This window comes from Cervus elaphus, chromosome 30 (assembly GCF_910594005.1).
Source record: "Cervus elaphus chromosome 30, mCerEla1.1, whole genome shotgun sequence".
Lineage (NCBI taxonomy): Eukaryota > Metazoa > Chordata > Mammalia > Artiodactyla > Cervidae > Cervus > Cervus elaphus.
The window spans coordinates 85933546-85944721 of NC_057844.1; the positions used below are offsets into that span (position 1 = coordinate 85933546).

General features: G+C 58.4%; 1 protein-coding gene across 1 annotated transcript in view; it reads right to left on the minus strand.

Moving 5' to 3' along the window:
- The window catches only part of RASA3 (RAS p21 protein activator 3), a 90392-nt gene extending 79992 nt beyond the window's left edge, over nt 1–10400 (minus strand). The window contains exon 1 of the mRNA XM_043891548.1: nt 10244–10400. Within this exon, the coding sequence (XP_043747483.1) occupies nt 10244–10298 (55 nt within the window). The 5' untranslated portion in view covers nt 10299–10400. The remainder of the gene's footprint in view (nt 1–10243) is intronic.
- Between the last annotated feature and the right edge of the window lie 776 nt (nt 10401–11176).

Sequence of the window (11176 nt, forward strand, 5' to 3'; positions counted from 1 at the left end):
GGTCTCCTGGCAGCCCGGCCCTGCCCGGAGTCCTAGGAGCTCGCCAAGGGCTGGGGGCTCCCACCTGAGCAGAGCCAGGAGAGAGAGCAGCCAGACACAGGCAGGAAAGAAGCTACAGGAAGAGCCTGGCTTGTAGACCAAAAATGCCAACGGTTTCTGATACAAACACAAAACATGAAGAAATCAAAAACAACTGCAGAAAAAACACTCAAGTCACAGAAACGGCAAAGGCAGGTGTCCCAGTAGCGAGGTCCCAGCAGGCTGGGACCTGGCCAAGCTACCCTCAGGGCTCTCAGATGGCAGGTGCCCCCAAGCACACCCCCACAGACCCCCGGGTTCGGCCCACATGAGCCCTGTCTGCAGCCGTCACCACGCCCGGCGGAAGAAACAAGAGTGAGAATTGCTTGAGGAACTGGAACCTTTTCTAAACTTCACGCACCTGCTGCACAGACAAGGCTGCTTCCCTGGTGCCACTGCCCCCAGACAGCCCCCGGGCGTGTGCCCACGCACAATCATGCTCTGACAAGAGGAGCCCCCGTGAGGTGCTAAAGGCAAACAATTCCTGCTCCCAGCCAAGCCCTTGGCCTCAGGGGCATAGCCCTCTCTGGGGGAGCCTTGGGACCCTGCACGCTGCCAGAAGGCCCTGGACACGCTGCACCTGGGTGGGGTGTGTCCTCTATGTGAACATCACATACAAAGAGCTCTCTGCCCTTGAAAGTCACCCCTACAAAGCAGATAAAATACCCAATTGTCTGATCGTAAGTTAAAAACTGTTTATGGCGGTCAGCCCCAGGACAGGCCAGCAGGGCGGTCGGAGGAGGCTGAGCTTGCCAGCCACAGGCCTGAACGATCTGGAAATCCCCAGCCCGCCCGCACCCCAGAGGCCATGGGAAAACCCACCCATCACAGCAGCCCACTGCAGTCTTCCACAAGGAGTCGGTGCAGCAGCAGCCCCTGGGGTCTGCACACTGGCGGGATTCCTGGAACCAGGTCGTGCTCCTGCATTTCTGCTGACAGCTCTGTGCTCCATCTGAGCTCTCCCTGGAAAGCCCCCATTCAGCTGGGCCCAAACAACCAGAGGTCCAGTGGCTCGAGGCTGGGACAGAACCTCCTCCCCCACCCCCACCCCCAAGTTCAACAGCGCCGCCCCCCTCCCCCCCACCCCCGCCCCGGCCACCACTTGTTGCCTACCCAGTCTGGGAGCTTTTCCTGCACAAGGCCACCCCTGGGCCAGCAGGAGGAAGGGATGGTCAGAAGCCAGAGGGCAGGCGTCAGGAAGAAACAGTGCTGCTCTCACCACACAGCAGCCTGCAGGTTGTCCACGGGGAGCCCAGCCCCTGGCTCTGTCCCCGCGGAGCCCAGCCCCCGGCTCTGTCCCCGCGGAGCCCAGTCCCGCATCTGAAGCGTGATCTCAGGTGAAGTTGCTCAGTTGTCCAGCACCTTGGCTGGGAGGTGGTCAGCAGGCCCTGACCTCGCTGTCCTAACCTCACAGGTGTCGCTTGGCTGAGAATGTCCCCAAATGCTCTTTCCAAGATTCTCAGGGAAGGGGAGGCCCTGGAGGGAAGTCAGCTGTCTGCTGAGGAAGTGACTTGACAACACACCCTAGAGGCTGTTCCTCATTGACCTGGGTAATTACAAGTTCATCATCAGACAACTGAGGCAATCCCCTCTCTCACTGTGTGACTTTGGGAAAGTGACCTGGCCTCTCTGAGCCTTGGGGGAGGGGCCAGAGAAAACATGTGCCTACACACGGCACAGAGTCGCGACCAGACTTGGACGCTACCGTGTCCGCAAGGACACCTGCTGCTCCCCGGCATGTCCAGGGCCCTGCAGGCAGGTCCAGCAGCGTGAAAAAGGCCGGAGCACAAACTCAGGTCAACTGGCCGTTCCAGTCCCTCCCACAGAATGAAAAAGGAAAATGACATCTTTTCCTTAAAAGAAAAAATCACGAGACAAAGCTACAAGATGACCCAGGGGCACAAGCAGCTATCCTCAGCCACCAGTGTGAGGAGGTCCTGGGGGACCACTCTGTGTGGCCTCTGGAAAGGAGAGTCACACAGAAATAAAGGCCCTGACTCTGCTGTGAAAGTGCTGCACTCAACATTCCAGCAAACTTGGAAAACTCAGCAGTGGCCACAGGACTGGAAAAGGTCAGTTTTCATCCCAATCCTAAAGAAAGGCAATGCTAAAGAATGTTCAAACTACCGCACAATTGCACTCATCTCACACACTAGCAAAGTAAAGTTCAAAATTCTCCAAGCCAGGCTTCAACAATATGTGAGTTGTGAACTTCCAGATGTTCAAGTTGGATTTAGAAAAGGCAGAGGAACTAGAGATCAAATTGCCAACATCCGTTGGATCATCGAAAAAGCAAGAGAGTTCCAAAAAAAATCTACTTCTGCTTTATTGACTACGCCAAAGTCTTTGACTGTGTGGATCACAACACACTGTGGAAAATTCTTCAAGAGATAGGAATACCAGACCACCTGACCTGCCTCCTGAGAAATCTGTATGCAGGTCAAGAAGCAACAGTTAGAACTGGACATGGAACAATGGACTGGTTCCAAACAGGAAAAGGAGTACATCAAGGCTGTATATTGTCACCCTGCTTATTTAACTTCTATGCATAGTACATCATGTGAAATGCTGGGCTGGATGAAGCACAAGCTGGAATCAAGATTGCTGGGAGAAACATCAGTAACCTCAGATATGCAGATGACACCACCCTTATGGCAGAAAGCAAAGAGGAACTAAGCCTCTTGATGAAAGTAAAAGAGGACAGTGAAAAAGTTGGCTTAAAACTCAACATTCAAAAAACAAAGATCATGGCATCCGGTCCCATCCCTTCATGGGAAATAGATGGGGAAACAATAGAAACACTGAGAGACTTTATTTTTTTGGGCTCCAAAATCACTGCAGATGGTGACTGCAGCCATGAAATTAAAAGACACTTGCTCCTTGGAAGAAAAGTTATGACCAACCTAGACAGTATATTAAAAAGCAGAGACATTACTCTGCCAACAAAGGTCCACCTAGTCAAGGCTACGATTTTTCCAGTAGTCACGTATGGATGTGAGAGTTGGACCATAAAGAAAACTGAGCACCAAAGAATTGATGCTTTTGAACTGTGGTGTTGGAGAAGACTCTTGAGAGTCCCTTGGACTGCAAGGAGATCCAACCAGTCCATCCTAAAGGAGATCAATCCTGGGTGTTCATTGGAAGGACTGATGCTGAAGCTGAAACTCCAATACTTTGGCCACCTGATGCGAAGAACTGACTCATTGGAAAAGACCCTGATGCTGGGAAAGATTGAAGGTGGGAGGAGAAGGGGACGACAGAGAATGAGATGGTTGGATGGCATCATTGACTCGATGGACATGAGTTTGAGCAAGCTCCGGGAGTTAGTGATGGACAGGGAGGCCTGGTGTGCTGCAGTCCATGGGGTCGCAAAGAGTCGGACACGACTGAGCAACTGAACTGAACTGAACTGACTCTACACACAGATCATACCTAACCGGATCCACTGTCAAGTTCAAAACAAAGCTCCAGACAAGGTTAATTGTCAGCATCCCTCCCTCAAATGTCCTGGAAATCCAGAAGCCCAGGCCCCTTCCTGGGATCCCACCAGCTCTGGAGAGCGGCCGAGGGGGAACCAGTGCCAGGAGAGGCTGGCGCCCAGGCCCTGGTCCTGGTCCTGGTCCTGTGGAGGAACCAGCGGCCACCAAGCAAGCGGGACTGTCTCTGGAGCAGCGCCGGGGCAGCAAGGCTAGCGGAGCACAGCCCCGACTGATTGAGGCTCCAGACGCCGAGTCACCCTGAGTCCTTTGCGGCGACTTTGTGTACCTTCGGGTTCCATCCTGCTGGCAATGGGGCTGAGACAGCCACTTCTTGCGCTTTGGAAACCATTCAGTTAACAGGAGCAGAAACTATGCAGAGGAAAACACAGGCCCCAGAGACACCCCTGGTCTGACTTAGGGGTGAAGGGCACAGTACAGATCGAACCTGAGGGGGGTTCCAGACCCCCAGAGCAGGCGGGCCTCGGGGTGGACAGGCAGCCTCACTGAAGGGGTCCTTGTGGGATACTGACCATTCCCGCTACAGGCTACAGGCTTGCTCAAAGACCAAAACGGACAAGGCCAAATCCTAGGACAGACCTGGCCGGCCGGGAGCCACCCTGTGTACAGAAACACGAGAGTGTTTGCAGACACTCGGAGGACTAGGGCCAGCACCTGGTCCCCACTCTCCTGTTGATCCGTCACGTCCAGCAGAGAAGCGTCCCGGACACTGATGCCGAGCCGCTCTGAGCCCCCCAGCAGCACCGTGTGGGAACACATGTGGGTCCACCCCTGGCACGAGCTGCACGTGGAGTCGGGAGACTTGATCACAGAGCGTGCGATTACCCTGCAACCTGAATGTGTAAAGCTGTTGAATTTTGGAAGCTGCCTCACACTTAAAGAAAAGCACAGGGTCCTCTGTGTGGACGGCGGGACTCCAAGTTCCCTGTCATCCGGGTTAGAGTTTCCTAACCACAGGGCTGCAGCCCAAGATGCCTGCGTGTCCGCGTCCATTCGAGGCTCCTGCCTTATGCACCCTGTGCTGGGTGGCTGCCCGCCACCTGTCCTGCCTGCGTGAGCCTCTGCAGTCCAGGAAGTCATCTTCCTGGGCCCCGGTATCCTCTGCAGAGCATTGTTCCCTTCACATTTTAAGTGGCTGTGATTTTTAACTCTTCGTTTAGCCATCTATATACACAACAGTAATGGTCTTGCTTCTTCCAACAGATCTATTTTCTCTTCCTACAGATGTGTCTCCACACTCCCCAGCTGGGGTCCAGTGGACAGACATGCGTGGGGTCGTTTCCACAGGTGTTTGTCTCCCTGCTCTTCTGGGGGACCGTCAGAGCCGAGCGGGCTCTTCACGCCGCTGTCTGTCCAGTCGCACCCGCGGCTTCCTGCAGGTCACATGGCCCGGCTGGGCTCCAGCTCATTTCTCTGAAAGCTGCAGAACCCTCCTGGCTCATCGTGTAATCACCCCTTCAACTGGCATTTCTCAGTCCTCTGAGCATCACCAGCAACCGACAGCAGCTGGAACACAGACCCCCATCCTGATGGTAGGGTGCAGAGGACAGGCAGCCGGCAAGGACCCCACCTCCCCACCTCGCCTTCCTCTCCTGACTCGGCAGGAGCCCTAACCTGTTACAGGACTGACTGAACAAGCAGCTTCCAATTGCACCAGCTGCTCCTCGCCATCAAGACCAGAGCACCGCAGGCGCCTTTGTTCACACTGGCTCACTGAGCAGCACACAAAGGGCCATGCCCGGGGCCGCTCCTCCTCTCCCTGCGGCAGAGCAAGCGGATGCTGAGCCCGCCTGGCCGTGCCTGAAGCTGCAGTCAGCCAGCAACTGCCCAGTACTCCGTCTCTGGCCGCCCGCCCTTCCTGAGCGACCAGAACCCAGTGGACCCTCCTCCCTTGGAAGCAGGAGGGGTGCCTGCAGCCTCCACTTTCAGGTGCGACTTCCAAGCGCCGCTTCTCAGCTTCGCTGCTCCCACTCGGGTTGTTTCCATAGTGTGATGCGCTGACTCCCAAACGCCCTCGGGAGGGTGCGAGTGTGGACTCGAGCATGCGCCTCGTTAGCTTGAGAGGAGAAGTCCGGACATTTCCTGCCAAGTGCCGACCCTGTCCCCAGGGCCCTGCCCCCGAGGCCCTGCTCCCTGCGAGCCGGGCTCCATGGGGGCAGCCGACTCGGTCCCTGCTCCTGTCCAACCCCACCTGCACGAGTTCTGTCCCCCACCTTTGTCCCAGCGCCTGCGCCCAGGGACCTCGCACCCCGTCCTCACACAGGCCTGTCCCCTCCGGTGGGGATGGGTGACCCTGCTGTCCAGGCTCACTGCACGGCGAGGAGGCAGCACAGGGCCCCGCGAGCTGGCAGGCTGGGACTGTGGTGGGAGACTTCACCTCCCTCCCTTGATGGCGACAGCAACACCGCGGGCTTGTGAGAACACAGGTGAAGCGAGAGAGTGTGCACCCCAGACCCTGAGGTGTGCACCCCGCCCCAACCCACACGCCAGCACACTCCCCTTCCTGGGAAGCCCAGAGCCACAGGCTGGGTTAGGACCGACCTCACTGCCCCAGGCAGAGCCAGCCTGCACACTGGTCCTCAGGGGCTGAAAATAGCTTGAGAGCCTAGCTCGGTTAATAGAATATCCAGGTTAATTTTAGAATCAGAGAGCTCCGGAGAATATAAAACCCCCGACGCCAAGAACCGTGTGTGGCCAGCACAGCCCCTCCTCCCACTGTCTCTCTCTCTCTCTATCACACACACACACACACACACACACACACTGTGACATCACCCATCATGTTCACAGACCGTGTCCTCCGACTGAGCCCTGTGAAGCCCTTCTATTAAAAACCATTTCAAATTACAAGCCCTCATCTGAGCCTCACAGACCCTGTGATGGGCATACCACTGCTTCCCACGGTGGAAATTAGGTTGAAAGTCACTCTCAGACCTGGAATCCTGAACTCTCAACCCCTGGGGTCCAGGGCTTCTTCGCCAGGCCACCCAGGGTCCCTCCCAGCTCCCTCCTGGCCCAAGGGGACTCCTGCTTCTCGAAGGATGTATTTGCCGGTGGGCAGGCCCACAGCCAGCCAAGGAGGCGCGGAGGTTCCCTGCTATGCCCGTGCTGCACCCAGGCCGCCCTTGCCCTTGGCGGTGACAGGGCTTCAGCTGTCACCGAGGAGACAGGAGATGGAGAAGGAACAAGGGGCGGGTGCTCTAAGCGCCTGGGAGAAGGGGGCCACTTCTGGACCCAAGAAGGAAGGCCTTCCCGTGGCCTCACTCAGGACTCACCACAGATCCTAGATGCCCTCAAACCTGACACTCACCACAGATCCCAGATGCCCTCAAACCCAACAACAGTCCAACCACAGGCTGGGCTAAGGGGGCTTTTCTTATCCTCAAGTGCAAGGCCAGGATTATCTGTTTTTTAGCTTGAGAGAAACCCCTCTGTATTGCTCTTAACTGAACACATTTATTGAGACGACACTTTTAAAAACAAGGAGTAGCTATCATGGAAAAGGGAAACATCACTGGAAAGTCAAGTCGTGTCACAAGTCCCAGAGGAGCGCCAGGCACAAACGGTAGCGCGGGGCAGGGGGCTCCCGATGGGGGTCTGCACCCATCCTGCCCGCAGTCGCTTCCCCCCCGGGGCTAAAGCCCTGACTCACGGAAAGTCAGAAGAGCACACTTCCTCAAAGTAGCCTCATAGGAAGTGTGCTCAGTCTTACTTGACATGAGACACTGCTGTTACCAAAGATAGACCATGGGTAAGATAGCCAAGTGTGCAGAAGAACCATCCAAAATAACTGCAAGATTTAAGTGGGGAAAGACACAGGTTCTTTAAGACAAGGACTTGAAATAGTTACAATAAAAATACCTTACTTTTTCCCAGCACTTTCTCATGTATTATCTCATTTACAAAAGGTGGAAGGAAAAAGAAAGGGGAAGAGGAAAAAAGGAAGAGATTCTTCCCATTTTCCCCAGAGTTAGCCTCTCAATGACCAAGCACCACTACATATTCCAGACTGAGGACTACAGCTCCACCCCGAAAAGCTCTTCAGCTCCCCAAAACATTCTGCCTTTCCTCTCAGCACTAGGAAAAGTGATGTTGCTGACGGTATAACTGGAGGGAGAATTCCTCAGTCTCTTTCTGGGGGGGCGGGGGTGGGGTAGGGAAGCTCCCACAGGATGCTGCAGACAATGACTGTCGGCATTTTGCAAATGGAAAAATGAGGCCATGAAAGGGGGGGGGTGCTTGCCCTGCTTCTTCCAGCCAGCAGGCCACCAGCAGACTGGGGCATGCTGCCAGCCAGCCCCAAGACAGGGTTCAGAATGAATGGCAGATCGGCCAGGGTCCCCCAGAGCCAGGAGGCGGGTCCGCCTGCATAGCCGCCCCTCCTCCGGGTCAATGCTGGTGTCCCTCCTCATCGGCCTGCCTCCATGGCCCAGCACTCAGGCAAGTCAGAGTCAAGACTGGCCACAGCAGGGGAAGCAGGAAAGAAGTGGAAAGCTCGGGGCACCGCCCGCCAGGCTCTCCTACTCACAGTGGAACAAGACTAGGCCCCTTGACCAGCTCCCGCACTCCCCCTCTGGGGCCAGGCCCAGGTTCGAAGTCAGCGGCAAGGCCCAGACCGCCTCTTTGCTCCAGCACAGGAGGAGGCCCTACCTGTGCTCCCCAGCGACAAAGGGGACAACCCCACACGGCGGGTGAAGACCCTCAAAGGCAGGAGAAGGCAGGGGCTTCTGAGAACTGAAACCATGCCCAGGGATCGGGACCACTATGGACAGGCGTTTCTGCTCATCCTGTCTGCTGCAATCCCCAAACACCAGGGAGGGGGGTCTCCAACAGCTCTAATAATACCAGTCCCCAGTGGGTTGGAGCAGCAGATGTTCAGTGGCTGCACTAACCCCCCACTGAGCCGGGCGCTCCTCTCACTTGTTTAAAGTGACACACACAGAAGAGAGAGAGCTTAACCAAGCAGCATCTCCAAGCCCCTTCCCTCCAGGCCTGGCCCATCTGTGTGGGTCCAGAGCCTCCCCGAGGGCGTCCTGCCAGGCCAGCAGAGTCCCTCTCCTGGACCTGCAGGGGCCTGCTCACCCTCTGCTTCTCAGACTGGGCCATTCTGGAAAGAAGTCAATTTTCTCGGCTTCCTGACACAAGTCCAGGCTGGCCGTGCGGGGCTTGAACTCCAAAGTCCCCAGACCCCCTCCTGCCTGCTGCACCCAGAAGCCTGGCACACCCCCACGGCCGTGCCCCACCCCTTCCTGTCCCCTGATTAAGGAAGCAGCTCAAGGCCTCTGGTGTGAATCCCCCTCATGCTCACTGGCCCTGGGGCTGAGAGGCACTTTCCCTGCCTCACTTCAGGTGGAGGGCCATGCTGAACCTCTCGGCAGAAAGTGACAGCAAATTCCAACCAAGTAAACAAGAGAAACCCTCTCCAGGCAAGCTCCTCAGGGCTGAAGTGTGGCCCCATCCAATCTGCAGTGCTTCTGAGCCAAATATCAACAGCGTCTCAGCGATGATCCATAAACCAAAATAAAGCAGACAGGAAACAACACGCTGATTTGGGGTGGCTGGAATTCCTAAGCAGCATCAGATGTCATCAACAACTGACGCTCCAGCAGTCACTGTGGGCCTGGCATGGTTCCCAGAGGCCCTTTTTCACATGGGAATGTGGAGGACCCGGGGGTTCAGTGAGCAAGAAGGACCCTGAGAGGGCAGCTCTTGTGGGCCTTAGAAGCTCTCTCCAGCGAGAGCTGTCCTCTCAGCTGGCACGCCGATGGCAATGACGGGTAACGGTCACTCCAGGCACCGGTCTTGTTTTGGGGGAGCTTGTACATCACCCTTCCCAGTCAGAAAAAGCAAGTCTCTCCACATAAACCCAGGAAGTCCAGACACAGCCTCCCAGCCCCTCCCCCAGCTCCTGGGTCCAGTGAGCTGCCGGCGGCTCTGGGGACACGACCTGAATGGCAGGCCCTGGTGGCCAAGAGCTCCCTCCGCCAGTTCTCAATGGAAGGGGGAGGGGGTGGCTGTCCTGGCGCCCTGCCCTGAGACAGCCCTGGGCCAGAGCGCCGGCACACAGTCACAGGCAGACACACACACAGACACATCCACCTACACAGCCGCCCGCACACCCAGGCTCCGGTCAGCCACCCGCTCGGCCCCTCGCCCCGGAGGGAAGGTGAAAGAGCTCCCACGTCCCCAGCAAAGGAAGTGTCTGGGAGCCGCACTCAGCGAGGCGCGGAACCCCAAGCTGGGTGTTTCTGGCACCTAAGATTCTCGCATCCGGAGAGCCCCCGTGCGCGCACTCGTGCACACGCAGATACGCAGTCCCTGGGGACCAGACCCAGGTCCGGCGGAGCACCTCCCCCTGCTGCAGTCGACCCTGCCTCCGGGGACTAGGGGACGCCAGCGGCGGGGAGCTGAGTTACCCAGGGCCACCGGCCCCCTCGGCCCAGGCCGCCCTCGGGGCAGGCGGGGAGAGGGCCGCCTCTGGGCGTCTCTGGTGCTGGGGAGGGGGCCGCGGGTAGGCTCTCCCGGGGTGAGGAGGGGGCCGCAACCGGGGAGCGCGCATCGCCGGGAAGCGCCAGGGCCGTAGACCCCAGCGAAGGGGTTGGGGACCGGGGGAGCCCGCCGCGAGCCCCCCGAAGACTCCGCCGCCCCGCCTGTTCCTGGGAGCTCACCGATCTTGATCTTCACGCTCTGGAAGACCCGGAGCCCCTCTTCCTCCACCGCCATGCTGGGTCCGCCGGGATCCGCGAGCCGAGCCCCGCGGAGCAGCCGGAGCCCGAGCGGCGGCGCAGTCCCCGCGCTCCGGGCCAGACCCCGCGCCCGCGCGCCCGCTGCGCTCCGCCTCCGGCCCCGCCCACACCCCGCCCATTGGCCGGGGAAGCTGGCGGGGGCGGGGAGGCCACGCCCCCTGCCCCGGTCGCCCAAAGCCCGCCGCGGGGCGGAGGCGTCACCGTCCGGCCAAAGGCGCGATCCCAGCCGCCCATTGGTTCAGGGCGAAGAGGGCGGGGAGGCTCCGCCCACATCCCAGGCCCGAGGGGCAGGTTCTGTATCCGCGAAGCATCCCAGGGACCGCACCGGACTCCTGGCCGGGCAGGGAGGAACCGGCGGGGAGTGCGGGGTACAGGCCGGCGGCGGGAGCAGGAAGGCAGTGCATTGGGAAGCAACCGGAGGGGCGACCGGGCTGGTTGCTGCAGGGGAACCAGGCCGAGCAGCCGGGTGTGCGGGGGGCGGCGAGTGCTGGGTGTGGGGACCAGGCGGGGGCGTGGGAGGGAAGACACATGCACAGGGATTTAAGAAACGCAAAGCTAAAGATGGAAAAGGAAAAGAGTTCCCTGGCCCAACTCAGCCCCCTCAGAGTAGGCTCTGCAGGGGACCTGGGATCTGGAGGGGCGGGCAGTCCGGGTGAGACCCAGTCCCTCCAGCTGCCAACCTGCTGGTCCCGGACCTCGGCCACCCTGGCTCCCAGCTTCTCACAAGGCCAAGTGCACTCCTGTCTGCCCTCCCTGCCCCCAGGCTACCATCCTCAGAGCATCTTCTGTGTCTACTTAAACTTCACATCCTCTTCCCTTCCTTTGGCTTCAGAGCGCCCAGCACCACACAAGCAC